The following is a 28000-nucleotide window of genomic DNA, read 5'->3' as shown; positions in this document are numbered from 1 at the left end:
TTGGTGGACAGGGCGCGCGCGGCAGGGAAGGGCGGGGCGGCTGAGGAGCCGCAGTCTCGCGCCGCGGTCGCGAGCGTGTGAGGGGCTGTGTGCTGTGTTTCGCGGAGATAGAAAGCCGTATCCGCAGTAGTAGAAGCAGGAGCCACACTGTGAGGGAACCATGAAGCATTATGAGGTAAGAAATGAGGAAACGTACCGAACTGCCCCGTAGACCTATTCTTTTTTCTACTTTGCGGGATCACGGTATCCCCGCTTTCTCGTCTGGTGCCTCGGAGAGAGCCAGACGGACGCGCAGGCGCAGTGGGCAAGCGCTGCGACCGAGGCTGCTCGTAAAACCCAGAGCGCATGTGCGGGGATGGTATTTATAAATCTGCAACCCAGGCTGTTTTGGGGGTGCCTTCTCTTGGGGTCTCTATAGGGCGTGGGAAAAGCTTCCTTGAAGCTTCGCCAGCGGGCCGAGTTCTAGAGTTTGTCCAGGGAAGAGCGAAGGTGGCGAACCCTTGCTTTCAATCCCGGAGTCTCGCCCAAACCTTGCACCGTGCTACCGCCTGGGGTTCAGGAAGGGGCTCTGCAATCAGTCCTGACCTTGGATCCCATCCCTCACCTGGCAAGTTCCCTGAGAGCCTAGGCAGTGAGGGAGACGCAACTCCACGGCCCGTTCCTGCCGAGCAGCAAAGCAGATCGGACTTTCTGGTGACCTAAGAGATCATTTCTGACAATCCCTGCTTGTCACCAAGGAGAAATCTTATGCCCGCAGCCGCTCTTGAAGCCCAAGTCATCTGACTCTTAATTTTAGGTTTCTTTTTCTCTTAAAACGAATCGTCTGATGTGTTTATCGATCTAGCTGATAATATATTAATAATTTATTGCTGACTTAAGTAATTATCATAAATAATAAACTACTGTATTATGCATCATAGGAAGAATAATTTTGCAAGTGCTTACTCTTGTGCTAGTGAGATTCTGTTACATTGTTCTCATCCTCACAGTCCTATGAGGTAGAAGATTATTTACCCCACTTATGTAGAAGAAGAAAGTCTAAGAAGTGACTTGTCCAAAGATCTCCAGCTAGTAAATGCAAACAGAAGAAATCAGGAGTTCAGGGTCATAGTTCCTTGCTACAAATTGCCACACAAATTGTTAAATGAAGCTGGGGATATAGCTCAGTTAGTAGAGTGCTTGCCTCACATGCACAAGGCCCTGGGTTCAATCCCCAGTACCACCAAAACAAAGTAAAAAAAGATGTTCAGTTACAAATTGTTAAATGAAAAGTATCAAATTGAGAGATTTCTTGTTCTCCCTCCTCCTCAAATGTTAAAATTGTGATAAAATTTACCCTCAACCTTTTTAAGTATACAGTTCAGTGGTATCAAGTACATTCACATTATTGTGCAGCTGCCCCTGTGAGCTATCTCCCAAACTCTTTTTTATTTTCAAGATTGAAACTCTGTACCCATTAACAATAAGTCCCTATTCCCTGCTCCCCCAGCCTCTGGCACCCACTATTCTTGTCTCTATGAACCTCGAATAAGAAGAAGAGATCTTTTTTTATTGTTGTTTTCTTTTTGCTACCAGGAATTGAACCACTTGACCACTGAGCCACATCCACAGCCTTCTTTGTTTTTTATTTTGAGACAGGGTCTTGCTGGGTTTCTGAGGCTGACTTTGAACTTTTGATCCCCCCTACCTCAGCCTCCTGAGTCTCTGGGATTATAGATGCTCTATTACATCTGGCCTTTTTGTTTGTTATACAAATTGGATATCACTACCTCTACCCATTCCCTTTATTATTATTTTTGGTAATTTGCTCACTATCCTTTGGAACCTTTGATTGAAATCCTCATTTTTGACATGATGACAAGAACTAAGAGGTAGGAGTGGATAATCTCTTATGCCCTATTCATCTTTAGGATTCCAGAATAAAGTTCTTCTCATGTGGGTTCCCCTCTCAAACCCTCTGTCTAACCCAGGAGAAAAAGCCATGTTCAGTAGGAAAAATGCAGATGGGAATCTGCTAAAGCAGGCCTGTCAGGATGCTGGGGCACTTTTTTTCCCCAGAAGCTGGGTGCAGCTTGAGCACATAGATTGAACTTGAAAACATGTTAGACTCTACTTAAACTTTTCTCTGCCAGGAGGACCCTTGTTTTCATTCCCCAGCAAAACAAAAAATCAGTGACCTGGTGAGGGGCAGTTGTTCTTATTATCATTCTCTGTTAACATCGCCCAATACCTACTGAGGTGATAGCTAAACAGGTTTCTGAGGAGCTGTTGTCTTGCAGCCCAGTTCTCTGGGCAGGCAGATTAGTTTTACTCCCAAGTGTTTCTTCACAGCAATGAAAATAGAGGAGAGGCTTTCACTCATACTTAACAGTTTGAGAAGAGGTTTCAGTTTTCCACGTCAAAGAATATATTTCTGCTTGGGACTAAGTCTGTCCTTCATCCTCCAGTCCACTGACAGGTTGGCCCCTGGAGAGAACTTGGAGAATATGAAGTGTAATTTATTTTTTACTGTTTGTGGTACTGGGGATGGAACCCCTCGCCTCATGTGTGCTGGGCAAGCACCCTACCATTAAGCTACACCTCCGAAGTGCTGTGTACATGTGATAGAAGTGATGCTTAGCAGAGTGCAGGACTCCTTCACTGTCATATAGCTAGTCTGTGTCAGGTCAGGATTTGATGCATGGCAGTTAGTGTCTCAACTGGAGGAGAGATTGGTAGCTGGTTTGCTAAATTTCTTCTTTCTTAACCACTCAGCCACATCCCCAGCCTGTTTTTAATTTGAAACAGGGTCTTGCTAAGTTTCTTAAGGCCTCACTAAGTTGCTGAGGCTGGCCTGGGACTTTCGATCCTCCTGCCTCAGCTTCCTGAGTTGCTGGCATTACAAGTGTGCTCACCATACCTGGCTGTTTTGCTAAATTTCATATCACTTGCCAGTCTCATCTAGGAGGAAAAAAAAATGTTCCTTGTGTGGCCTAGTTGAGATGAAGCTCGTAGCACAGGTCACCCTTGGGCCTTAGCTGCAGCCAGCTCCTTGGAAAGGCAGAGCCAAGCTTGGGATTATTTGGGGTCAGAGCACGGGTGAGAACTGCATATCCTAGGCTACGGGAGTTTTTTCTTTTATTGCTGTTTTTCACCACTACAGGCAAAGGTGATCCCAGTAGCAGCTAGAAAAACAGATACTGCATCTGACAAATGAGCCTATAAATTCCTGGGAAAATCAATCCATCTTTAGCCTGTGGGAGCTCAGGTCACCATCCATTTCCTGCAGCCCAGGACCTGGAGGCTAGGAAGCTCTTATTTAGAATCTTCCATCTCCCGACAAGGGTAGTGCTCTTGGTACCCATCTTGCAAGTCATCCTAGACCAGTTTAATATCTTACCTCAGGCAAGTTCTTGCTTTAATTTTCTCCATGAGAATAAGTATGAAAGTTCTAGAAGCAGAGTTCTGGTCAAGGGGCAATTGTTTGGAGTCAGAAAATTGGGTAGGAAGGTGACAGTTAAGGAGAAAGTAGACAACTTGTACATAATGGTGTCATAGGTGTGTGCACTTTGGACAGGCCTGGGGCTGAATCCTGGCATTGTGTTAATTAAATAGTTATTTGACTCAGATTAATTAACCTCTCTATGCCTTTCTGTGGTTGAAACTCACTTGCAGCAGCAGAACATTATGAAATGGCTAGACATATGTAATATGTCTATGTGTAAAGGTTATGTGTAAAGGAAGAGGTTCATCCATTTCAACTGCTGTGCACATCCACTCTAAGAAGAAAATCCTGAAAATACACAATTCTTTTATAAATCCCCAAACATCATGTTTTCATGTTGAATGGGAAAAAAGCAAGTCGCAAAAGATCCTATAAATATAAATATGTGTGTGTGTGTGTATATATATATATATATATATATATATATATTTTTTTTTTTTTTTTTTTTTCTTGCTGGGGGTTGAATCTAAGACCTCACACGTGCTAGGCAAGTACTCTACCACTGAGATACACACTCAGCCCAAGATCCTGTAAACTTAAAAAATTTAAAATCCCTCGGGGCATGGTGGTGCCTGCCTGTAATCCCAGTGGCTCAGGAGGCTGAGGCAGGAGGATCTCCAGTTCACAAGTCCTGGAGTCCTGGAGGTGAGAGCAGCATTGGGCCTGGAGAGCTGTGATCTGGTGAGCTTTGAACACCCCTCCGATGCTAGCATGCCTCCTACCAGGATCACAGTTTGTTGGAGGGGGGTCTCAGGCTTTTTAGCTTCTTGTACTGAGCAGATGGTAACTCAGTTGGCAGATTCTCCTGGTTGAGACCTTTCTCTTATTATTATTATTATTATTTTTTTTTGTGGGAAAAAAAAAAGCAAGGGGCTAAGCAACTGAGTGAGACCCTGTCTCTAAATACAAAATAGGACAGGGGATGTGGCTCAGTGGCTAGATGCCCTTGAGTTCATCCATACCCTCCCCCCAAAATTAAAATCCTACCAAATGAGATTTCTATTCCTTATGGTCATATATAAAAAAAGCATAAATTGTAATAATTTATAAATTTATGGTCATAGCATAGTAGTTAGAGGGGCTGTTGCTTATTTGGGCAGGAAGTAGTGGGGGAGCTTTAACTCATTTGTTTTTTTTTAAGGAATCTGAAGTAAATCTGAAGGAAAATGTAAATATCTGTTAAACCTGGGAGTTGAAATTGCTTCTGTTTTTTTTTCCAAACTGGTGGTGAGCACATGAGGAAGTACTCTACCACTGAGCCCCCCCCCCCCCCCACTGTCCTTTTGTTTTGTTGTTGGCAAATAATATCAAGGACAGATCCCATTTATTGTGTCTTCCGAGGACCCTGAGATTTAAGTACGCTTTGTTCATAAGGAACCTGAGGCCCAGAAAGGCGATGAACTTCCCCAAGGTCTCCTCGCGGGATCCGACCAGGTCTGTGTGCCTGGTGGGTAGAAGAGCCTGGGCCACAGAGGGGGAAGAGGTTGCTGCTGGTGGCAGCTCGCCGTCCATGAGCCCTGTGAGCGCCTGATGAGGTGGAAACCTGGGCTGCCTCTGCTCTACAGATGGGCAGACGTGGCCCAGAGAGTTAGGTTCAGTTGCTCCAGGTCATAGTGTCAGGAAGCCGTGGAGCTGAGCCTGCTCTTTGGCTTATCTGGCTCCAGTTTTGTCCCTGTCACTGTCTTCTCTGTGGAGGCTGCACTGAGGTGTCTGGTGGCTGTGCTGCTCCCAAGCTCAGAGCTTCTCTTTTCAGAGGGTGGGGAGTTGTGGGTTGTGGTGGCCTCAATTGGAAGGACTGCCCCTGAGTCCTGGAGGTGAGAGCCGTGATCTGGTGCGCTTGAACCCCGGCCCATGCCAGCATGCCTTAGGCCAGGGCCATGTTTGTGGGGAGGGGGTGTCAGGCTTTTCAGCTTCTTGTACTGAGCAGATGGTAACAGTTGGCAGATTCTTTTGGTTAAGACCCTTCTCTTATTTTTTATTTTTATGTTTTGCAGCACTAGGGACTGAATCCGGGGCCTCACACATAGTAGGCCTCACCTCCAGCCGTTTGTATTTTTTATTTTGAGACAGGGTCTCCCTAAGTTCTCAGCTTGGGCTGGAACTTGCGAGCCTCTTCCTTGGCCTCCCTGAGTAGCTGGAATTACAGTCATGTGTGGCTGTGCCAGGTGCACGAGCAGGTCCTTTAACCTCTGGAGCCAGTTTCCTCCTCCCTAAGATGACACACAGGTGTGAGCTGGAGCTGGTGGCATCAGCATCATGCCAGGCACCACAGAGCAGACCTTTAACAAATACTGCAGACCTGTTCGCTGGCGGGAGGCAGCCAGGCCTCTGGAGGAGGCAGCCAGGCCTCTGGAGGAGGCAGCCAGGCCTCTGGAGGAGGCAGGGCCGAGGTGGAGAAGGAGGGCAGGAGGGGCTGTAAGTGGTGTTTTATTTACTTTTCTCCAGTAGGATTGAGTTCAGGGGCACTCTGCCACTGAGCTATGTCCTCAGCTCTTCAGCCCTTTTTTATTTTGAGACAGGGTGTCACTAAGTTGCTGAGGCTGGCCTCAAACTTGTGATCCTCTTAGGAGTTGCTGGGATTACAGGCATGTGCCACCAAGCTTGGCTGAGGGGTAGGTTCTGGGCATCAGTTGGGCATCATTTCAGCCTAACTGATGAGGAATAGAGGCCCTCTGAGCCCATCAGAGCCTCTTGACTCACTGGCTTCTGAGGAGAAAGAAAGGAAGCTCTGAGTGGGAGCCTGCTTGGAAGGATCTTGGCTCTGATAAAGTTGTTGGGTTTCACCAGCAGGCTTGGCTGGGTGAGAAAGGCCAGAGACCTTGGGCTTGATCAAGGTCAGGCTGGTTCTTTTCTTTTTTTTTTTGGTACTAGCAATTGAACCCAGGGCCACCTAACCACTGAGCCATATCCCCAGTCCTTTTTTTTACATTTTATTTAGAGACAGGATCTTGCTAAGTTGCTTAAGGCCTTGCTAAGTTGCTGAGGCTGGCTTTGAACTTGCAGTCCTCCTGCCTCAGCCTCCTGAGCTGCTGGGATGACAGGTGTATACCTCATGCCCCACCAGACTGTTTTTTTTTTTTTTTTTTTGTGGTGCTGGGGATTGAACCCAGGGCCTTGTGCATGTGAAGCAAGCACTCTACCAACTGAGCTATGTTCCCTTCCCCAGGCTGTTTCTTAATGCCCTCTTGCTGACATTGACAGTGACAGCTGAGAATGCTTTAACATTTGGGGACATTTTCCCCTACAGTCAGAGCACAGTAGTAATCATAGTAAAGCTACTGCTAATATAATACTTAATGCTTATCCTAACTCTGTGTGTGTGTGTGTGTGTGTGTGTGTGTGTGTCTGGCTGTGGGTGGAACCCAGGACTTCATACATGCTAGGCAAGTCCTCTACCACTGAGCTACACCCCTGGGCTCCTCTTTAAGTGCTTTAATCTTTGTAATAAACATATGAAGTAGGTACTATTCTTATTCCTACTTGACAGGTGGGGAAACTGAGGCAAAGGAAAGTGAAACAACCTGCTCACAGCTAGTAAGTGACAGAGCTGGGATTCTCTCAGCTGCATAGTGGGTTCCCTGTGGGTGGGTCCAGGGGGTCATGCACCAAGAAGGAATCAAGGACAGTGGTGAGGGACTTGGCCTTTGGAGGCCATGTGGCCCATCCTTGAGACAGTTACTAACTTGCTAGAATTTTATCACTTTGAAACCAGGATAAAGACACCTTTCTCTGTGGGCCACAATTTAGTATAAGATACCCAGCCTGCTTCCTGGAACACAGTGAAGGTCTAAGTCATTAGGCAGATAAGGACAGATTGTTATGTGGGTAAGAATAGATTCGCATTCCAGGACACCTGGAATGCTTTGGAAGGACACTCAGTCCCTCTTGAAGGCCTCAAAACTTGTTAGTCCCCAGGGCTCCTTAGCTTCCAAGAGATGGACTCATGCTAACTAATTAGCCCAGAAGATGGAGGGAGAAGTCCAGATGCCATTTTAACGGTTTTGACATACTGTCATTCACCAGGAAGTCACATTTTGGGATGGTCAGCTCTGCTTCCTCATGGGTAGACCCTTGACAAAGTTGAACCTCACGTGGTGCTGGGGAGGTGGCTCAGTGGCAGAGTTGTGCTTAGCATGCCTGAGGCTCTGGGGTTCATCCCTAGAACTGAAAAAGGGGAAAACAAGCACCCACAATTCACTCAGCTCACTTTTAACTTCTTGTAACAAAGAACCCCGCCAGGAAGCAGATCCTTGGATTCAGCCTGGACCTTGGTGCCCAGTGCAGCCGCCTCAGCACTGTCCTTGCCCCCTCCAGGCTGTCACCGGCTGCAGCCTAAGGGCCTTTCCCACCAAGTGGGAGGATCTCCGCACTCCCCCACTCAAACCCTCCCTCAGAGGCGTCCTCATCTGTCCCTTGCTGTTCCACTGACACCACACTGCCATTGTTCAGACACCACATTGTTCAGACACCACAGCGAGGCTCCTGCCCTGGGCACATGCCGTGCGGCCTGGATGCTCCGCCCTCAGTTTTCACATGCTGCTCAGCTTCAGTGTCACCCCAGAGGCCTTCCTGACCCTCTGCCTGCAGCATGGCCCGCCCCGTCCCAGCATCTCCTAGTCGTGCCCTCCGTGGCCCGTCGTTTGGGTACCTAGTCAGACTGAGCCCGTGAGCACAGGGACTGGGCCTTGTTCTGTGGCTCCTGGTGTTGGCCTGGGACAAGAGCCAGTGCTTTTCCTCCCTGCCCTCCCTGCTTCAGGCTCCCTGGAGCTGCGGGGCCAGTGGGGGCCGCACTAGGGACTGGGCGAGCCCCTGGGTGAGCCCTGTGCCTTGCACCTTGGGCTGTGGCTGCCTGTGGCCAGTCCTTAGCGGTCTTGACAGGGAGGCTGGCTGCTTGTGGCCCCACCCTGTCCCTGGCTGTGTTGCTCCCTGCTCCTTTCTCTGTGGCCTGCTGACACAGGAGCTGCTGTCACAGCTCTAGGCGACCCCTCGCCACACAGGTTTTGCTGGCCAGGGTTCTTATCACAGAGCTCTGCCTGTTTGCTAATCCAGCCCATCACTTACCCATTCCTGGATTCGTTCCACACACTTTTTTTTCTCTACACCAATCATGCAAGGGTTACCAGGATGAGGAACCAGGCCTCTGCCCTCCAGGCTGTTTCATCTAAGCTGAAGGACAAGGTACTTGGGGAAGGGGAGGGGAACAGTCTTCTAGGCAGAGGGAACCATGTGGTGTGCACAGAGGTCTGAGAGCCAGGCTTTGTGGGTGTCCCATGTCAAGAGATGAACTAGGGGTTGGGGCTGTGGCTCAGCGGTAGAGCGCTTGTCTAGCACATGCGGGGCCCTGGGTTCCATCCTCAGCACCACATAAAAATAAATAAATAAAGAAAGAAAGAAAGAAAGAAAGAAAGAAAGGTATTGTGTCCAACTACAACTGAAAAATAATTAAAAAAAAAAGATGGGGCTGTGGCTGGGGCTCAGTGGTAGAGTGCTTGCCTAGCATGTGGGAGGCACTGGGTTTGATTCTCAGCACCACATACAAATAAATAAAGTCCACTGACAACTAAAAAAAAAAAAATGAAGCTGGCTGGCAGGGCTTTGTAGCTACCCAGAGGACCTAGGTGGGGGGGGAAATAAAATCCCTTTTTCTGTTGCTTTGACCTAAAAGTTTAACTATCAGAGGGGGTTGTATTTTTAAATCTGAGAGGAAGGGTACTCGCCTTATAAATTACTAATAGAAATATAGAGGGCAGTTGTTCCTTATTCTGAGAGGGGCTCTAGATGGTGAGGGGCTCTGTGGGAGGATTGGGACTCCCCTGTCCACAGCTATGTGGTTAGTTGGAGATGGGCCCTGAGCATTTCCTAGTCCCCCTGGGGATAAAGCCCTCTCAGAAGCTGTGCCAGGCTGGCATAGTCCCGTCCCTCCCTGTCTCTGCTCCAACCAGGCCCTTACGTAAGTACAACCCACTGCCATTCAAGACAGCCCTCAAGCCTTCAGGGCTTTGTGCTGGCTCCTGGGGCAGCCTTTCGGGGGGTGCATGGGAATGATGCCTGTCCCCAGGGTGGGCCTGCCAAGTCGAGGGAGGAGGGTGACACAGGCGTTGGGCTTTTGAACACCAGGGAACAGGCTGCAGCTTGGGGGCTCACAGGGCTGGAGCCCCCAGGGCCAGGGGGAGGAGAAACTGCTCACAGGAGGGGAGGAGGAGGTGGGCTGGGGGGGCAGAGCTGCCACATTGGTGCTTCTCGGGAGGAGGGCTGCGGGAACGTGGCCGCTTTTGGGGGCATAAATGTAGTCTAAAAGAGAACTGTTGTCCCTTGGTGTCACAGGGGATTGGCTCTAGAACAAGGACACCAAAATCCCTGGCTGCTCAAGGTCTCCCTTCTATAGAGAGACAGCTGTGGTTACAGAGGATCGACATAGTCCTCCCCTAGACTTAGGTCCTCGAGGGCACCATGCAGATGGTTGTTACAGTGTATTGCTGAGGGATCAGTGAAGAGACTGGATGGGTTCAGTACAGATGCGTTTTGTTTTTGTTTTTTTGGTACTGGGGATTGAACTCAAGAGCACTCGGCCACTGAGCCACCTCCCCAGCCCTATTTTGTATTTTATTTAGAGACAGGGTCTCACTGAGTTGCTTAGCGCCTCACCATTGCTGAGGCTGGCTTTGAGCTTGCCATCTTCCTGCCTCAGCCTCCTGAGGCACTCGGATTACAGGTGTGCGCCACCACACCTGGCCAGATGTGTGTGTGTGTGTGTGTGTGTGTGTTTTAAATATTTTTATTAGTTATTGATGGATCTTTATTTATTTATTTGTTTATATAGGGTGTTGAAAATTGAACCCAGTGCCTCACACATGCAAGGCAAGTGCTTTGCCACTGAGCTACAGCCCCAGCTCCAGATGTGTGTGTGTGTGTGTGGGGGGGGGGTTAAGTTTTCTTTTTAGTTGTAGTTGGACACAATACCTTTATTTTATTTATTTGTATGTGGTGCTGAGGATTGAACACAGTGCCTTGCGTGTGGTAGGCGAGTGCTCTACCGCTGAGCCACAACCCCAGCCTTCTAGATGTGGTTTTCAAAAAGTTTTTTGATCCATGGTTGGTCGACTCTGCAGATGTGGAACCACAGATACAGAGGGCTGCTGTATGTGGTTTGAATACTACTTGTTGCAGAGAATGGAGTTTAACCTGGGTGCCCAGCTGGCAGTGGGCCTGGGTGGGGAGTCCCTGTGCACGGACACTCTACTGGTGATCTACATCTCCAGACTTTATTTCTTATTTAGAGACAGCAGTTCTCCACATTGCCCAGGCTGGCCTGAGCAATGGTCCTCCACCTCAGCCTCCCGAGCTGCTGGAATTACCGGTGTGCGCCACCCCACCCTGATTGTCTGGTAATTCTGCCATTAAGTCTCAGCTAGATCTTCACCTTTTCATAAGCTCCCCCTAACCTACGTAACTTCTTTTGTTTACTTCTCTGTGTAACACTCTGCACCCTCTGATGGAACACTGCAGCCAGGTCCCTGGTCAGTCTCAGTGGGTGTTTGTGGAACCGGTGATCGTGTGTCAGTTACAGACCCCTGACTACAGATGAGAACCTGCCAAGCACCGAATGTTCAGGACCTTTGCATATCCCTAAGGAGTCTTGTGCTGGCCCTCATGCCTCAGACATCATTTCCCTTGCAGTGCCTTTCCTGACCACCCACTCTGGGCCATCTACACTCTTTTTTATGTCTCTTGGAATTTTATTATTTTTATTTTTATTATTATTATTATTGGTACTGGGCATTGAACCCAGGGGCATTTAATCACTGAGCCACATCCCCAGTCCTTTCTTATATTTTATTTAGAGACAGGGTCTCACTGAGTTGCTTAGGGCCTCACTAATTTGCTGAGGCTGGCTTTGACTTCGTGATCCTCCTGCCTTAGTCTCCCAAGCTGCTGGGATTATAGGTGTGCACCACCGCGCCCAGCTACCTTGCTTTTCTTCATGGCACTGGGTGCATCCTAGTGGTATGTAATTGGTGCTTTGCCCTTGAGCGTGAACAAGTTCAGGAGGCTGGGCATGTTGTACTCCCTGTAGTATCCCAGCACCTCAAACATTGCCTGTCATCTTGCAGTCACTCACAGACTTTTTCTGACTGGGGACCAAGTCCTAATTATCGCTAAGCCCAGCACCTAGGACAGATCCAGCACATTGAGGAGCCCAGTGAGTGTTTGCTGAGCACATGAAGAATGAGAACTGCCTAGTTGGTAGAAGAGGCTTTGGCGGAGGGCAGGCACCCTGCACACTGCTGAGTGCTGCGTGGTCTCTGCTGCAGGTGCAGTGCATCTGGGCTCTGTGGAGGAAGCGAGTGGCTTCCTGGGCCCTGAGGGTTTTCCAGCCTTAACCTGCCATCCCCAAGGAGAATTGGAAACTGGGTCATGGCTGGCTGAGCCGCGCAGTGTTGAATACAGTTTGATGGACTTGGTCACAGCTCCTCTGGCCTACACAGAATCCTGGGGAGGCGATCAGGAGTTGGGACCCAGAAGGGCCATCCTGGCTGGGTAATGCCCACTGTGCTATTTGGCTCTTGGGGACCAGCTAGTGGGTGGTGAGGAAGTGAGCATCCTTTTGCACCTCAGGTGGTGACAAGTCTTAGCTTTCAGAAGAATAGTGGGGGCTGGGGATGTAGCTCAAGCGGTAGCGCACTCGCCTGGCATGCATGCGGCCCGGGTTCGATCCTCAGCACCACATACAAAGAAAGATGTTGTGTCTGCCAATAACTAAAAAATAAATATTAAAAAAAATTCTTTCTCTCTCTCTCTCTCTCTTTAAAAAAAAAAAAAAGAAGAAGAATAGTGGGGGCTGCAGGGCTCATGACCTAGTCAGCTGGAAGATCGGTACGAGCAGAGGAGGTTTGTAGCATTGGATGGTTTTTGCTCTAACAAAACTCAACCTATTTTCCATCTGCCTTTTTATGTGAACACCACTTCTTAGTGTTTATATTAAAAAAGAGAATAACAGAGGCTGGGCTGGAGCGGAAGGGAGTGTGCTTACCTCCCATGCGTGGCACCCCAGGGTTGGATCCCAGCACCGCCTGAAGAAACAAACAAATAAATAAAAAATAGAATAATAAAGAAATGGCAGAATAAAAGTGATGCTGAACCCTGTCCCATTCTAGCAATAAGAAATATTCGTCTCAGGGCTGGGGCTGTAGCTCAGTGGTAGAGTGCCTGCCTTGCACGTGTGAGGAACTGGGTTCAGTCCTTAAGTAAATAAATTAAGATATTGTGTTCATCTATAACTAAAAAAATATTAAAAAAAGAAATATTAATTTTAGGGATATTAACTAATTGGGAAAGAAAGGTCCCATTGGGAGAGGTGGTGACTGTAACCTTTAGTTTATGGTTTGATACTCATTAATATTTGTTATAGATTTATGCTGTTGATTTATGATCTATGCTGATACTGTAGCAATAACTTAAAGGATTTTTCTTTGTACATATAGAGCCCTAGGGCCCTGAAATGTGTTTTAAAAATCAAACTTCAGGGCTGAGGATGGAGCTCAGGGGTAGAGCACTTGCCTAGCATGCAGGAGGCCCTGCGTTCCACCCCCAGCTCCTAAAAAAAAAAAAAAAAAGAAAAAATTCAATTTGATCAATATGGTAGGAAGACTAGTAAAAACTACCTAAGCATGTATTAGGGTTAGATGCTGTGCGGAGGGGGGCAGAATTCAACTTCCAGCAAAAAAGGAGCCAGTGTTAGAGTTTGTTCCATGCTCTCCCTCCCTCTCCCCCTCTCTCCCCACCCCTTCTCAGCAGGGTTCTTCTGTTGCCCCTGGCCTTGAACTCCTGGGCTCTAGTGATGCCCCTGCACAGTCTCCTGAGTAGGTGGGACTAGAGACTGTGCCACTGCCTCCAACTGTAGACAGTAGGTCATGCACTTACTGAAGTATTTAGACTGTAAATAGAGCCCCATAACCTTGATATAAAAGTTTCAGTAATCTACAATAGGTCAGAAATTGCATCATTTAAAACTAACTCTTCATGGGCTGGGGACATGGGGACATAGCTCATTTAGTAGAGTGCTTGCCTCACATGCACAAGGCCTTGGGTTCAATCCTCAGCAGCACCACCAAAAAAAAAAAAAAAAAGCTAACTATTCAAGCTTAGGTAAAAAATATTAGACTCCAGCTTGAAAATATTGGGGGTCTGGGCTGGGGCTGGGGCTCAGTGGCAGAGCGCTTGCCTTGCACATGTGAGGCACTGGGTTTGATCCTCAGCATCGCATAAAAATAAATAAACAAAATAACAAACAAAATAAAGATATCGCAACTAAAAAATTAAAAAAGAAGTTGAGGGTCTGCTGTGTTTGGTGGTGAGCTCCTGCAGTCTTGTCTACATGGGAGGTTAAGGCAGGAGGATCCCTTGAGCCAGGAGTTTGGAGCCAGCCTTGGCAATAAAGAGACTCTTCGAAAGCCAAAAATAAACAGAAACAAGAAATGCTGGGGGAGCTGGGTAAGGGGGCCCATGCTTGTAGCCCCGGCTACTCAGGAGGCTGAAGCAGGAGGATCGCTTGAGCCCAGGGGTCCAACGCCACCACCACCAAAACCTGCACAACATTTGTGAAATGACAAAGTATGATGCAGAGAATAAGTTGGTCACTTGCAGATGTTTCCATGTGATTCAGGTGGACGGTGGGCCAGGGCCTGACCACTGCACCTCCTTTCCCAGTCTCGCAGACAGCTGGATGGTTACTGGGCATTTCAGATTTAATGTGTCCCAAACTTGGCTCCAGACACCCACCTGCATCCAGACACCCATCCTAACCGCTTAACGGCAGTTCCAGCCCCCCTGTCACCCGTGCCCTAAGCTGTTTAATTATTTTTTTTTCTCTTATGTCCCAAAGTCAGCAAATCCCTGGGCTTAGCCTTGAGAACACTTGGAATTGAACCCCTGCTCATCAGCCTCACCCCATTACCAGGCCTAAGCCGGGAAAGGGCTGCCGGTAAGTCTCCAGGCTTTGCAGGTTTTGTGGGCCTGGGACTCGGCAGCTCCCCCTCCACTCTGCCATTGTGGCACAAGACCACCCACGTGCCACCAGGAGTACAGCCACTTGCAATAAGGCTTTGCTTAAGGACACTGGCGTTAGCATTTCAGGTCATTTTCAGGAGTCATGAAATGGGATTCCTTGATTTCTTTCCCCACAACCATTTTAACATAGAAAAGCCATGCTTGGCCTGTATGAAGATAGGAGGTGGACAGAGATGGCCTGGGGCTGGAAGGCGCCGACCCCCTTTGTCAAAGACCCCTTTGTCAAAGGCATCCTTGTCTTTTTGTGCTGGGCAGGCTCTACCCCTGAGCTCCACCCAGCCCAGGAGCAGTTTTAAGAACATACACATGTATTTGTAGGACTTTAATTGAGATCTAGTCTAAAATCTTTGTGGGTTTTTTGTTCTTTGAGATGGGGTTCGGGGAGGTCTTGCTACATTTGCCCGGGCTGCCCTTGAACTTGCAGTCCTCCTGCCTCAGCCTCCCAAGTCATGTGTGCTACCATGCCTGCCTCCGTGGGGGATATTTGTGGAGACACACACACAAAAAACCAAAACCAAAACAAAACTTAGTACTAGTGCTTCACAACAAAGACAGAATGCCAGCCTTCCAAAGGTGACAAAGGCACCGTGAAAGCCATGGCCACTCTGGGGTTGTTTCCTTAACTTCCAGTTGGGCCGGTTTCCACCCTTATTCCTTTTAGTCCAAGGGAAACCTTTGGGGACTGAAGTCAGGGTGGGAGTGGTGGTGCACACCTGGGATCCCAGGGACTCGCAGGCTCAGGCAGGGGAATCCCAAGTTTGAGGCCATTTGGGCAACTTAATAAGACCCTGTCTCAAAAAAGAAAAAGGTAGGGGGCTGGGGATGTGCCTCAGTGGTAAAGCACCCGGGGTTTAATCCCCAGTCCTGCCAAAAAAAAAAAAAAGAAAAAGTCGTCAGGCCACATCCTGCACTGCCCACAGTCTTTCCTGGCTTCCCATCTCACTCAGTGGAAGCTGAAGTCCTCCTCACCTCCCTGTTGGCATCTCCTCCTACCTCCCATTGTGCACTCCCTCCTGCCACATAGGCTGCAGCACACTGACCATGCTATACCTCAGGGCCTTTGCACAGGTTGTTCTCCCTGAGATGCTCTCCCTAGACAACTGACAGGTCTTTCCTTTATTCCTTCAGGACTTGGCTTCAAGGCCCCTGGGAAGGTCTTTCTTGATTAATTCGTATACAACTGCACCTGTTCTGTGCACCAGCCACTCCCCATCCCCTTTTGTTTTTTTCCCTGTCACATGTCACCTTCTAATATATTGTGTAAAAATATTAATTTCATTGTCTACTCAAATGGCAGCCCCACATATGCAAGACTACGTATATATTTTTATGTGGTGCTGGGGCCTTGCACATGCTAGGCGAGTGCTCTGCTGCTGAGCTACACACCCAGCCCCTGGCAAGGACTTTTGTCTCTCCTTCCACAGCCGAGTCCTCAGAGCCCTTAACAGTGCCTGGGTGTTCTTCATTTACATGAGGCATCAGCAGGACAGGAGTCAGTGTTAAGGACGGGCCCGGTGGGAGGATAAAGCCCGCTGTGGGGATCCCAGCTGGGGCTAGTGGCACACTGAGCTCGGGGGTGGACTCACCTGCCTGCTGCCCTTGGGCCAGGAGCAGTGGGCACGGTGGGCGGTCAGCTGGATGAACTGCTCCTCCGGTCAGCGTGTCCGCAGAGCTCAGGGTCTCTGGCCCTCTGCCAGCTTCCTGGCTTAACTGCACCTTCCTGCCCAGAGATGGAGAGAGACCCATGTGTGGTCACCATTGCAACAGGGCAGCAGGGGTGGGGGTGCAGCTCTGGGCTGCCCCCAGGGGCCCGGGGCATGGAAGGAGAGTGACAGGCAGAACGCCGAGGAAGAAGGGGGTGTGCAGACTGTAGCTCCCGGGGTGAGTGCTGGCCTGTGCGGCCCTGAGCATTCTGTCCTAAGGAATAAAAGCAGATGGGTTCTGGCCCTTGGAACTTGTAGCCTGTGTGTCCTCGGGTGGGTGACTTGTGTTCCCTGAGCCTTGGACTCTTACCTTTAAAGTGGGTTAACAGTGCCAGTCTAATGAGCCTGGTGCCAGTGAGCTGGGTGTCTCACTGGGTGAGAGTGGGCAGAAGGACAGGGAACAAGGATGGCCTGGGGTCGACTGAGGCCCCACTCTGAGGCCCTGTCAGCAGAGATAAGGGCTTTCCCTTCATCCAAAGGACAGGGACCTCCATCTGTCCCTGGAAACTTTTATTTATTTATTTATTGGTGCTGGGCTTGGACCCGAGTCCTCAGGCACACGAAGCACACTCTACCCCTGGGCCACACCCCCCCTCCTGGGAGCTCGGAAGCTGCGCCTCCCACGCCTGCTCTGGGTGTTTGATCTGGGCCCTAGGTCAGGACTCTGGGTGAGCCTGACAGGTGGCTTAGAGCCAGCGGTTGTCTCTAATTCCCAAGCATCCCTGAGAGGTAGGAACCCCTGGGGACATTCCCGTTTACCCCAGGGAGGAGCAGAGGCTTGGGCAGGACGCTTGACACTGCCCCCTGTAGCACTGCCTTAGCTGCCTTCGTCTGTGACAGGGAAACCTGTCATTGCCCCACACTACCCAGGTCCCTCTGGATGGTGTCAGGAGGTGACAGACCTTCTGCTCTGGGTATGGCCTGATTGTGCCAGGCTGAGTGGGCAGAGGCCGAGGCATGGCGGTTCCTGGTGCCAAGAAGAGAGGCTTAGCCCTCGGGGTCCCCAGCAGTGTCCTCGAACACGTGCAGGTGGTGAGCTGGGGTTGGTGTGAGTGGGGTGGGGTTCCTCTGAACACATCCAGGGTTTTATTTTGTGTGTGTGGTGCTGGGGGTGGACCCCGCGCGTGGTGTGTGCGAGGCAAGCACTCCACCACTGAGAGACACCCAGCCTCTTTTAGATGGGGTCTTCCTGTGATGACCTTGAACCCCTGGGCTCAAGGGATCCTCCTGCCCCAGGCTCCCAAATAGCAGGGTCTGAGGCTGTGCCAGTGAGCCGGCTTCTGGTTGTCTGGGGATTGTTCTTCCCGTGCTCTGCGGGCATTCGGCCCTCTCATCAGGGGAGAGGCGGTGGGCAGCCAGGGGCTGCAGGGGCTGTGGACCTGTGGGGCCGGCTCAGCGCTGGCACTGCTCGCTCCTGGCCTTGGGTTTAAGTTGACCTTATTTTCAAGCGGGTCCCAGTCCTTGACATCAGAGCCGGGGGAGGCGGGGCGAGCCCCACAGGCGCAGCCTCTGCACAGTGCAGGGGCGAAGGTGCTGCCTGAGAGAGTGATTCTCCGCCACCGCGCACCTGGATGAAGCAGCCTGGGCAGAGCTGCCCTGGGTAGGCCAGCGCCTCCCGCACCTGGGAATGCCCAGGGGGCTTGTGGCCCAGGGGCCCCCAAGTCCCTGCCATGTCCGTCCAGTGTCTCCCTCCTCTAACATCTCAGTGGTTGCGTCAACCAGCTCAGGAGCTTGTGAGCACTCGGCTGAGCTCCTCTGAGGCAGGTGCTGCCGGCTTGCCAGGGCCTCTGCCCTGGCCTCTGCCAGGTTGGGACAGCAACCCAGTTTCTTCTGGCCCTGGGCCTACTCTGCCTCTGCACCTGGCCCTGGCCCCAGATCTGAGAGCCGCATGGACATGGTCTTTTGGACCCTGGCTCCTCATCTCCCTAGCAGAGGGCAGATGGGAGTGGCTTGGTCAAGGACCAGGTCCACGTCTCCACCTTTCCCACCCTGGGTGATGTTCTGTTCCCACATGGCCCCTGGGGGAGGCTGGCACAACCCACTCCCCCACTCCCGCACCATGGAGAAAGGAGGTCACAGCTGAGGCCACTAGGGAAGGAAGTATTTCTGTCCCAGCAGGTGCGGCCTGTTGGCTTCCTGGCCTCTGGGCCCCGGGTCTTTTCAGCCATCCTGGCATCAGGGTTGTGACTTGATATTTCTGGAAAGTAAAAGGGAAGGGAGCCGAAAATGCTGACTGCGTCAGGTGACACCCTCCTCTTTGCCTTGGTGATGGGGTGTGTCTGTCTGTGCTGCTCAGGCCAGGCCTCCACCCTGGAGCTTGGCAGTGTCCCCAAGGAGTTCAGGCTGTGGGTGCACCAGCCCTTGTGTCCCATGTGAAGGACCTGTTTCCCGGGCTGCTAGGTGGAAGGACCTTTTGGACTGTCTGTATACTTGCCTGGGCCCTGGTTGCTCGGAGAGGCTGGCACGGAGCAGGGAGCACGCCGTCCCCGTCCGGGCAGGTGCTGGCCAGGCTGTCAGGGCCCGAGAGCCTGCTGGAGCTGCCTGCTGAAGGCTGGGTGTGCTGCGTACTGACTAGCATCGTGTGGGGCCTCCAGAGGGAGGCCTGGGGTGTGGGGGCCTTGCACATGAGAATGTCGGGGCTCTGAGGCATTTACTGCCAGGTGACCTGGTTGCGCTCCTCAGCCTTGGACCTCGGCTTCCTTGTCTGTGAAATGGAGCTGATGGCCCCTGTCCTGTTCCCTGGGGCCACCATGGGCATGGGTGAGAAGCGTCTGGGAGTCTGCTGTGGTCTGGGCTCAGAGGCAGTCTTGACTGCTGTCCCCACTGCACCATTGGGCGGGTTTTAGGACACACAGAAGTTCCAGGTTCATGGGCTGGCGGGGGTCCACGACATCACTGGCCCTCAGCCTCTCAGCCTCATGGTGGGGGCTCCTCAGCCAGCAAGGCACCCAGTCTTGTTTACAGAGGGAGGGGCCTGGGGAGCGCCAGCCCAGCTGTCTGTGAAGAGGACACCCTGGCCCGAGAGGCCTGCCAGTGAGGCTGCCTGCTGGCTGCTGCTGCTGGGGCGGCACATGGTGTCACTCACTCAGCTCTTCAGCCTGGGCCTGGCAGGGCCTGTGCGCCCTGCTGGTGTTGAGTCAGAAACCTCACTCTTTGCACCTCTGTCGCCCTGTCCAGGTGGTCGCTGCCCGCGGTCCTGTGACCCCGCCCTGGCCTCCCAGTGTCTGTCCCACTGCTCCCATTTACTCCTCTGGCAGCAGCCAGCTGTTGACACAAGAGTCAAGCCACCTCTCCTGCTTGAGAACCCTGCCCAGCGCCCCCCACCCCGATGAAGCCAAGGCCCCCTCAAGGCCCATGGCCCTTCTCAGTCTGTTCCTGTCACCCGTCACCTCCCTCCCCTTGCGCGCTCTGCTCTGGCTGCTGGCTTCCTTTCACTCCTGATAGGCCCCGCAGAGCCCGGCCCCGCAGCCTCTGCACTGCTGCTCCCTCTGCCTGGACACCCCGGCCCTCGGCTGCACGAGGCGGTTTCCTCCCTTCCCACCAGCCTTTGCTCAGACACCCTTTCCCAGGGAGGCCTTCCCTGACCACTGTTTAAAATGCCCATCCCCTCGCTCTTGTCCGCTCTCTCAGCCTGTTATTCTCCACTATTCTTGGTGACAAAACAAGTCAAGCCACTGTTGTCTGCCTCTGCCCACCTCCCTAACTAGAGTGCAAGCCCCATGAAGGTAGGGAGGGGCTTGGCTTTGTGCACTGCTGTGTCCTAGGACCGAGAGCTGTGCCTGAGATATTGGGGACGGAGGGAGGAGCAAATGAGTGCGGGGCAGTGGCTTCCCAAGGTCTCTGGCTGGTCAGTTGCAGAGTCAGGGTTAGAATTCACTCTGTGACATTTTACACTCCAGCCACCTCCTTGATGGCTTTGGGCTGGCTGCAGTGGGTACCTTTCCAGTCATGCCACAAGGGGGCAGTGAAGAGTGCCTCAGCCTCTGCAGGCGGCCACCGCTTAGTCTCTCCCACCCACAGGTGTCCTGTTATTGCTAGGGTTTAGACTGGAGGCCACTAGGTGGGTGGGGCATCATGGCGTAAGCTCTCTGACCTTGGGCCCCCTCACAGCCATGGTCAGGATTTCTGGAGAAAGGGCCTGAGTGCTCAGCCAGGGCCTTGGCTGTTTCTGCAACTGCCACAATTGTTTTGTTAGAACTCATTTATCCATTTATTGTGGCCCTGGGATTGCACCCGGGAGTGCTCTACCACCACCCGCTCCCTCGGTCCTTTTCATTTTGAGACAGGGTCTTGCTAAGTGGCTGACGCTGGCCTGGAACTTATGATCCTCCTGCCTCAGCCTCCCGAGTGGCTGGGAGTACAGGCAGGTACTACTGCACCTGACCAATAATATTTATTAATAAGATTTATTCTAGATTGGAAATGTTAACGTAGTTTTTTGGATACTGTTTTCTCTGTAATTTTTAAAATAACCCTATGAGATGACATGTAGGGGCAGCAAACTTTGCAGATGAAGGAGGGCCCGGTAGCCAGAGTGCTGGACCCCACAGGATTGCGGAGCTCAGAAGCCGTGGAGTGTGGCCTCCTGCAGGCAGCTCCTGTGCCCTGGGGCAGGGTGCCGGGCAGTGCCTCTGCAGCATGAGGAAGGAGGAACCGGGGAAGAGCCTGGGCTTGGCGGGCTGAGGGTGGGGTGCAGGGGGGGCAGTTCCACACATTTCAGTGGAGACGTTTAGGAAATGTCTGGGGTCAGTCCTGTAAATAGATGGCCAGGCCCAGAGGCTCTCTCAGGGCCTGTGGACGTGGAGCCTGGGGTCTGGTTCAGAGCTAAGGCAGAGGGGGCGGCCAGTGCAGAGACCCTGCACCCCTGTGATCTCACTGCTGTGCTTTCCTGCCACTCTGGTTTCCTCATGTGCCAGATGGGGACAGTCCTGCAGCTCTGCTTCTTTGGTGGCTCTAGGCACTGGTGCTAGCTCATAACAAGTGTGTGGAAGATGGGAGCCTCTCATTACTGCTCCTACCTCACCACACAGCTGCAGGGTGGGCTTCAGCCCCCCCCAAGCCAGCCCTTGGCCGTGCCCTGACCTTGTGGGAGCACGGGATGCTTTTGGCTGGCTCCTGGAATCTGGGGCCTCTGGGTGAGAATGCCTCCCAGGCTAGTGGAACTGTCATAACAGAGCCACACTCCTGCATCCCATGCCAGAGCTCCTGCCCTCGTCCTTGTCCTCTGCCTGTCCATTGTGCCTGCCACCACAGGGCCACACCCCCTGCCTGCCACCAGAGTGGGGATCTTGTCAGTGACCCCCCTCGCAACCTCCCTGTGTCCCTGTCTATCTGTGGAATGTCTCCCTCCCCTCCCTGCTGCCCCCCAGGGCTGGGTCTGAGCCTGGAGCCTCTCTGTGCTCAGGATGCTCTGCCTGGGGCCCTGCTCAGCAGACACCTGTGCCCTGTGCCCCTTAGGTAACCACCACCCCAGGGTGGCCTCAGGCCTGGGCAGGCCATGTGAGTGGGGTGGGGGATGGGAAGAGTGAGGTGAGCTCCCCATATTAGGCCTCAGTTTCAGGGTAGAGGGTGGGGGCTTCTCATTTTGATGGGTAGGTGTGACCAGTTTGTTACCCTCTATGGAAAAAATAAATGTTGCAGCTGCCTACGAGTCAGTCAGGTGGAGCTGCTGAGCCTGGCTTCCAGTCTTAGCAACAAAGAAAGTTCTTTGTTGAAGTGAAATTCACATAAAATAAAATGAACCATTTTACAAGCGTAGGATCCAAGCTGGGTGCAGTGGGGCGCATGCCTGTAGTCCCAGCCCTTGGGAGGCTGAGGCGGGACTTTCTTCTGAGTTTGGGGCCAACGTGGACCACAGAGTGAGACCCAGTCTCAAGAAAAAATGCAGAGCCCAGTGGCATTCAGTGTGTTCTCAGTGCTGTGCAGCCACCACCGCTGCCTGGTTCCACAACCTTTTCATCACCCCAGGAGGGGACCAGGTAGCCCTGGGCAGTCATGCCCACCTACCCCAGCCCCCAGCCCCGGCCACCCCAGTCTGCTGTCTGTCTACCCTGAGCATTTCATATGCCTATGGAACTCGGTGTCCGGCTGCTTTTACCAGCCCAACCCCCATCCTGTAACACGACACATTTTACTTTCTGTCTGGTAAAGAGTGTAGAGGGGGTCGTCCCCGTGTCCGTCTCCCCCCCCCCCCCCCCCCGCACACCCACCAGAGCCTCCCAGTTCTCTTTCTGGGAGAAGATGGCTGCTGGGCGTGGGCGTGCGGGCAGGACATGCAAAGCCGCAACCATCCCTTGAGGACAGATCATGCTATGGTGGCTCTGAAGTGGGGCAGCTCCCACCCTGGCCAGCACTGGGTGCTGCCCTGTGGCTCTGGCTTACCTCTGTGTAGTGTGGCAGCTCCTTTGGGTGCCGAGCACCGGCTTGGGCGCTGCTGCTGTGGCTGCGGTGATTGTGGCCCCTCTCCCAGCTGCCCCCTCCTGCCACCTGGCTTCCTTTCCCAGCAGCCAGCTGGGGTCCCAACAGCCTGGGCTGGTGCCCCCCCTCCGAGGCTGTGGTCTGGTGCCGGGGGTGGGGGTGGAGGGGAGAGGTAGGGTTTCAGCCCTCCCCCGGCAGCTGGCCGGCAGGGAGAGGGGCTGGTTGTATTTTAAGCTGTTGAGTGGTTCAGCAGGAACTCGGAGACCTCCTGTCCTGGTGGACACTGTGCCGCTCTCCTGTGGGCCATACCGGCTTGAAGGCATGTGGGCACTGCCCGCCAGGGGCCCAGGAACTATTAATATACCTGCAGCCACGGGGCCGGCGCTGTGCCCGTCTGCGCCCTGCCATTCCAGCCCTTGCCAGTGCCGTCCTCTCCTCGTGTCTCTGGTGGGCCCCGAGGGGTATGACCAGCTCCCTTTTTTAGGCCTCTCCATATGCCAGCTGCTCTCTCTGGCCATTTTGGTCCCTGTGGGGGTTCAGTAACCTGCCCCGCAAGGCCACAGGACTAAGCAGAGCCCAGAGATGATAGCAGGTGATGTCTCTGATGCAGTTCAACTAGGCAGCACTGGCCAGGACTTCCTGGGCTCTGTCCCCTCCTCCCCTCAGGTCCAGGCCATGGGGTAGGCATGTCGGGGACGGGCAGGCTGGCCCATGTGCTGCTTGGACCTGCTGGTCAGCCGGAAGCCAGGATATGAACGCAGGCTGCTGCCCTTTGCCACCATGCTGCCTTACTGGGCAGGGCTGCCTCCTGGGGGACCTCTCATTCCCGTCCCCAGGACCCACTGTCATGGCGCTTCCCGCCTGTCAGACATGCCGGTGCTTCCTGTGCCCTGGCCCAGGAGACCCTGCCTGCCCCTGAGCTGAGGCACAGGGATGTGCCATGCCCAGGGCACTTGGGCTGCAGGGCAGGGCTGGGTACAGCTCACAGTGCGCCCTGTCCCTGCCACTGTGGTCAGGAGTGTGTGAGGTGAGCCCCTTCCTCAGGTGGGCTCTGGGTGGGTGGATGCCCCCTCAGAGGCCCTGATGGGCCTGCTCTGGGCCTCTGGTCTTGCAGCAGTGTGTCTAGTCCCTTTTTCTCAGGCAGCAAGTAACTGGGGGCCTTGGAGCTCTGAGTGGGGAGGGTCCACAGCAGGGGCCAGCTCAGGGTGACCTCCAGCCCTGCTCATCGTGACTTGTCCAGTGGGACCTGCGCCCACCCCCTGGGGCATTCAGGTCTTTCCTGACCAGTCTGGGCACTGCCCAACCCCGCTCCAGCAGCCTTCTCTGAGCTGCTGGTACCTGGTGCTCCCTCCTGCCCAGGGCAGCCCCTCTGCACCAGGCTGTGTGTGAGCTTCCGGCCTGGATGAGGGTGTGCTGGCTGAACCATGGGAAGACTACCTACCCACTGGTGGCCTTGAGCAAGGCTTGGGGGGAACTGGTGAGAAATGGGTGGAGAGGGAGGCTCGAGAGGCAGGGGGTCGGGACCTTGTAACTTGCCTGCAACTTCCTGTTCCGGGTCGTTTCCACTTAGAGGCTTTCTGCACCAATAACTGTGGAATCTGTCACCTTCCTGGGAACACAAATGCACAAGGAAAATAATCCGAGTGTCTTTTACAGCTCAGAAGGGGAAATGGATGATCTATCTCACGGATTCTCAAAATAGCTGGGGTTTCTCCAAGCGCAATGAACTGCTTCTGCCTGAGTTGGGTGCTGGGGCCTGGGCTGGCTTCTCACCCTCTTCTGGCCACTGGCCGGAGGCCCCTACTCTGCTCAGGTCAGGGAGGGGCTGACGGGCGTCTGCCTCTAGGGATTGCCTTGGCTGCCCTGGTGCTGTTGGGGGACTGTGTCCACTCCAAAGCCTCCTTCAGGACAACCTGGTTCCTAGGGGCTGCCCTCAGGACCCCCTTGCCCCCGCCGCAAGGGGACTGTGGCATGACTCCTTGGTGGGCTCAGTCTGGGACAGTTTTATATTTAGCTGTGCTGTGGCTCTGGTGCCACTCGGGTTACATCTGGCACACAAGCCGGCAGAGCCAGGGCAGGCACGGGCTCTCTTCCAGCATCGCAGCAGAATTCGATCGCGCCAGCCCGGCCCAGAGTTGCTCCCCGTGGGGAGGTCCGTGGTGGGGGCTGACGGCCGGCAGCTGGGGTGGCAGCCTGGGTGGGCAGAGCGGAGTAGCGGGGCTGGTGGCGGGCAGTATGGATATCAGCTTGAGCCTGGTGGCCCGGGAGGCCAGCCAGGGGCTGAGCCCTGGCCTCAACGGCTTCCCCCGGCCTGCACCTCCCAAGACAACCAAGAAACCTAAAAAGGCTGTTCTCTTTTTTGAGGTGGAGATTCTAGATGCAAAGACGAGGGAGAAGCTGTGTTTCCTGGACAAGGTAGGACCGCAGTGCCCGTGACACGGCCACAGGCCCCAGCTCCTTCCAGCCCTTTCCCCCACCCCACCCCTTCCCTTCAGAGGGCACAGGAGGAATGCTGTGATGTGTGGGACAGAGTGGGCAGTTGTGGCCCCTGGGTGTGCCTGGGAGCTGGCCTCCTGGCTGGGGGAGGAAGCAAGGCAACCTCAGTGGAGCCCGTGGTCTACACTGAGACCTGTTCCCCTGAGGCCAGTCCCCGGGCAGGGGTTTGGACCCCACCATTCCTGGGCAGAGAGGGGCAGCAGGGGAGCAGGCCCCACTTGCCTTGTCGGCCTTGCTGGGCTGGGGGCCATCCTGGCTTCCTGGTGGCACTGGAGACCCCTGCTGAGTCCACACTGGCAGGGCCTTTGCTGTACCTGCCTTGACCAGTAGGTGGGGGCCTGGACCCCATTCCTCTCCTGTGCCTGTAGCTGTGGCTCAGTCTTTTCTCCTGACCCCTCTCCATCCTGGGTCTGGGCTCCCCCCTGGGGCTGATGCCTCCTTGCTGGTCTTTCCCCAGGTGGAGCCCCAGGCCACCATTGCAGAGATTAAGAACCTCTTCACCAAGACTCGTGAGTCCAAGGAGTGCCACAATGAGCATGGCCACTCCTTTGGGCAGGGTCCTCTGGGTGGGACCATGTGCTGTGTGTTTCTCCCTCAAGGACCTGTAGAAATGCCTCCGTGTGGCCCAGGCCTCTCTGGGTTTGACTGCAGCAGCGCCCCCGCGTGGCCATCAGGAGGAGTGCCCTTGTTGGCTTTTGGAAGGACAAAATCCTGCTCTGGCAGTGCTATCCTGGCCTGTGTCCTGGAACAACACAGGCTCAGAGGCCTTGCCTGGGAGTTGGGGGGGTCCCTGAGTCCCGGCAACACTGAGAAGCTGGCACAGTGGGTGGGCAGCTTGTAGGCTAGGTCCTGCCAGGCTGAGGGTTGTGATACTATTCTCCCCACAGATCCACAGTGGTACCCCGCCCGCCAGTCCCTCCGCCTGGACCCCAGTGAGTACAGCTGTCCGCTGGGCTCACCCCCTGGCTTCCGGGTGGCAGTGGGAGAAGCTGGGGCAGCCCCTGAGTCCTGGCCCACCTCTCTGCAGAGGGCAAGTCCCTGAAGGACGAGGATGTGCTACAGAAGTTGCCTGTGGGTACCACAGCCACGCTCTACTTCCGGGACCTGGGGGCCCAGATCAGCTGGGTGACGGTGAGTCCTGACCCCTCCATCAGCCGCCTTTGCCACCAGCCACATCGGGAGACTCACTTTGCTCCCTGGGCCCTCAGGTCTTCCTGACCGAGTATGCTGGGCCCCTTTTCATCTACCTGCTCTTCTACTTCCGGGTGCCCTTCATCTATGGCCACAAATATGACTTCACGTCCAGTCGGCACACAGTGGTGCAGTGAGTGGGGTCAGGTGGGTGGGAGGGGGGAGGACAAAGGACAGGAGGCCTGTCGGACCAGCCCCTGCTTCCCCACCAGCCTTGCCTGCACCTGCCACTCTCTGCACTATGTCAAGCGCCTGCTGGAGACGCTGTTCGTGCACCGCTTCTCCCACGGCACCATGCCCCTGCGCAATATCTTCAAGGTGGGTGCCCGCCACTCATCCTCCTGGCCCTGAGTCCTCCCGGGAGACCCGCCTGGCCCTGCGTCCCCGGTCACTCACCCCTCGGCCCATCCCTGCCCGCTTCCTTTCAGAACTGCACCTACTACTGGGGCTTCGCAGCGTGGATGGCCTATTACATCAACCACCCTCTCTACACGCCCCCCAGTAAGTGGCTTCAGCCTGAGCCCCACCCTCGAGCGAGCCCTTGGGGCACTAGCCCTAGTGCCCTCCCCTCACGGTCTCCCCTCCCTGCTTCCTCCTTAGCCTATGGAGCTCAGCAGGTTAAACTGGCGCTGGCCATCTTTGTGGTAAGGAGTCTGGACAGTGCTTGGGGGTGGGGGGCCTGGGGGCTCTGGGCTGACCCTGCTCCTCCTCGGACAGATCTGCCAGCTTGGTAACTTCTCCATCCATATGGCTCTGCGGGACCTGCGGCCAGCTGGTGAGTGGTCTACTGGGGTTTGGGAGTAGTTGGGCCAGGTGGGAGAGTCTCACCTGTTCCTCCTGTCCTGTCCCCCAGGGTCCAAGACCAGGAAGATCCCGTACCCTACCAAGAACCCCTTCACGTGGCTCTTCTTGCTGGTGTCCTGTCCCAACTATACCTACGAGGTGAGGGCCGACCTTTTCTCCCCACACCTTCCTGGGTTTAGGGTCCCTTGTGGAGGGGCAGCCTGGTGGGGAAGGTGCTTTCAAGCTTGAGGTCTGGAGATGGAGACTGCTGTTCCTGTTCTGGTGCTGGGAGGCGTGTGGCCTGTCCTGTCGTATAGCACTTCCTTTACCTGGGGTCCCTCCACATTGGAGCTTGTTCCTCACTGTCTCTGAAGAGGGTTGAGGGGAGGTGGCAGAACAGCCTATGTGGCCCGCCTGCTTGCCCTCACCTCCACCTGTGCTGCCCACAGGTGGGGTCCTGGATTGGCTTTGCCATCATGACACAGTGTCTCCCAGGTGAGCCCGTCACCCCTCCCTTGGTGGTGTCCTGCCATCCTGCTGGGCAGCCCCATCTTGACACCCCCTGCTCTGTCCCACAGTGGCCCTCTTTTCCTTGGTGGGCTTTACTCAGATGACCATCTGGGCCAAGGGCAAGCACCGCAGCTACCTAAAGGAGTTCCGCGACTACCCACCCCTGCGCATGCCCATCATCCCCTTCTTGCTCTGAGCCACTTCCCCTTCACCCGGGCTCAGTCAGGCCGGGCTCTCATCCCCACCCCAGTATCATTCTGGGGTGGCTGCAGCTCTGCATCTGGAATAAAACCTGTCTGCCCCAGCTGGACTTGGACTGTTCCTTTATGGGGCTTGGGGACACCAGACA

General features: G+C 53.8%; 1 protein-coding gene and 1 non-coding gene across 3 annotated transcripts; both read left to right on the top strand.

The window, feature by feature from the left end:
• The first annotated feature begins 18 nt into the window (after positions 1-18).
• On the top strand, positions 19-27955 carry Tecr (trans-2,3-enoyl-CoA reductase). Of its 2 annotated transcripts, XM_046436684.2 has the most exons (13): positions 19-175; positions 25036-25086; positions 25625-25676; positions 26055-26099; positions 26195-26298; positions 26376-26491; positions 26571-26676; positions 26787-26859; positions 26959-27002; positions 27076-27133; positions 27212-27300; positions 27591-27636; positions 27720-27955. In XM_046436684.2, exons 1-13 carry the CDS (start codon positions 161-163, stop codon positions 27845-27847), a joined length of 927 nt encoding a protein of 308 aa, XP_046292640.1. In that variant the 5' UTR covers positions 19-160; the 3' UTR covers positions 27848-27955. The 2 variants fall into 2 exon arrangements, with proteins under 2 accessions (XP_046292640.1, XP_046292638.1); XM_046436682.1 differs by lacking the exon at positions 19-175 and having other exon boundaries at positions 24892-25086.
• Positions 1153-1225, top strand: Trnav-cac (transfer RNA valine (anticodon CAC)). The gene has a single exon. It is a non-coding gene; the product is annotated as a tRNA-Val (tRNA).
• Positions 27956-28000: the final 45 nt, after the last annotated feature.

The sequence above is a fragment of the Marmota monax genome, unplaced genomic scaffold (genome assembly GCF_021218885.2).
Source record: "Marmota monax isolate L192 unplaced genomic scaffold, Marmota_monax_Labrador192_F-V1.1 WCK01_AAM20220418_F8-fsc00021, whole genome shotgun sequence".
Classification (NCBI taxonomy): domain Eukaryota; kingdom Metazoa; phylum Chordata; class Mammalia; order Rodentia; family Sciuridae; genus Marmota; species Marmota monax.
The sequence above is the reverse complement of the archived record's forward strand: the minus strand, read 5'-3'. Positions and strand labels throughout refer to the sequence as shown.

Bases quoted from the DNA above. Each gene is read 5' to 3' on its own strand.
- Tecr (XM_046436682.1), top strand. From the start codon at position 24,907: ATGGATATCAGCTTGAGCCTGGTGGCCCGGGAGGCCAGCCAGGGGCTG. The intron at 26,299-26,375 runs GTGAGTCCTGAC...CTGGGCCCTCAG, and splicing joins CCCAGATCAGCTGGGTGACG to GTCTTCCTGACCGAGTATGC. The intron at 27,134-27,211 runs GTGAGTGGTCTA...CCTGTCCCCCAG, and splicing joins GCGGGACCTGCGGCCAGCTG to GGTCCAAGACCAGGAAGATC.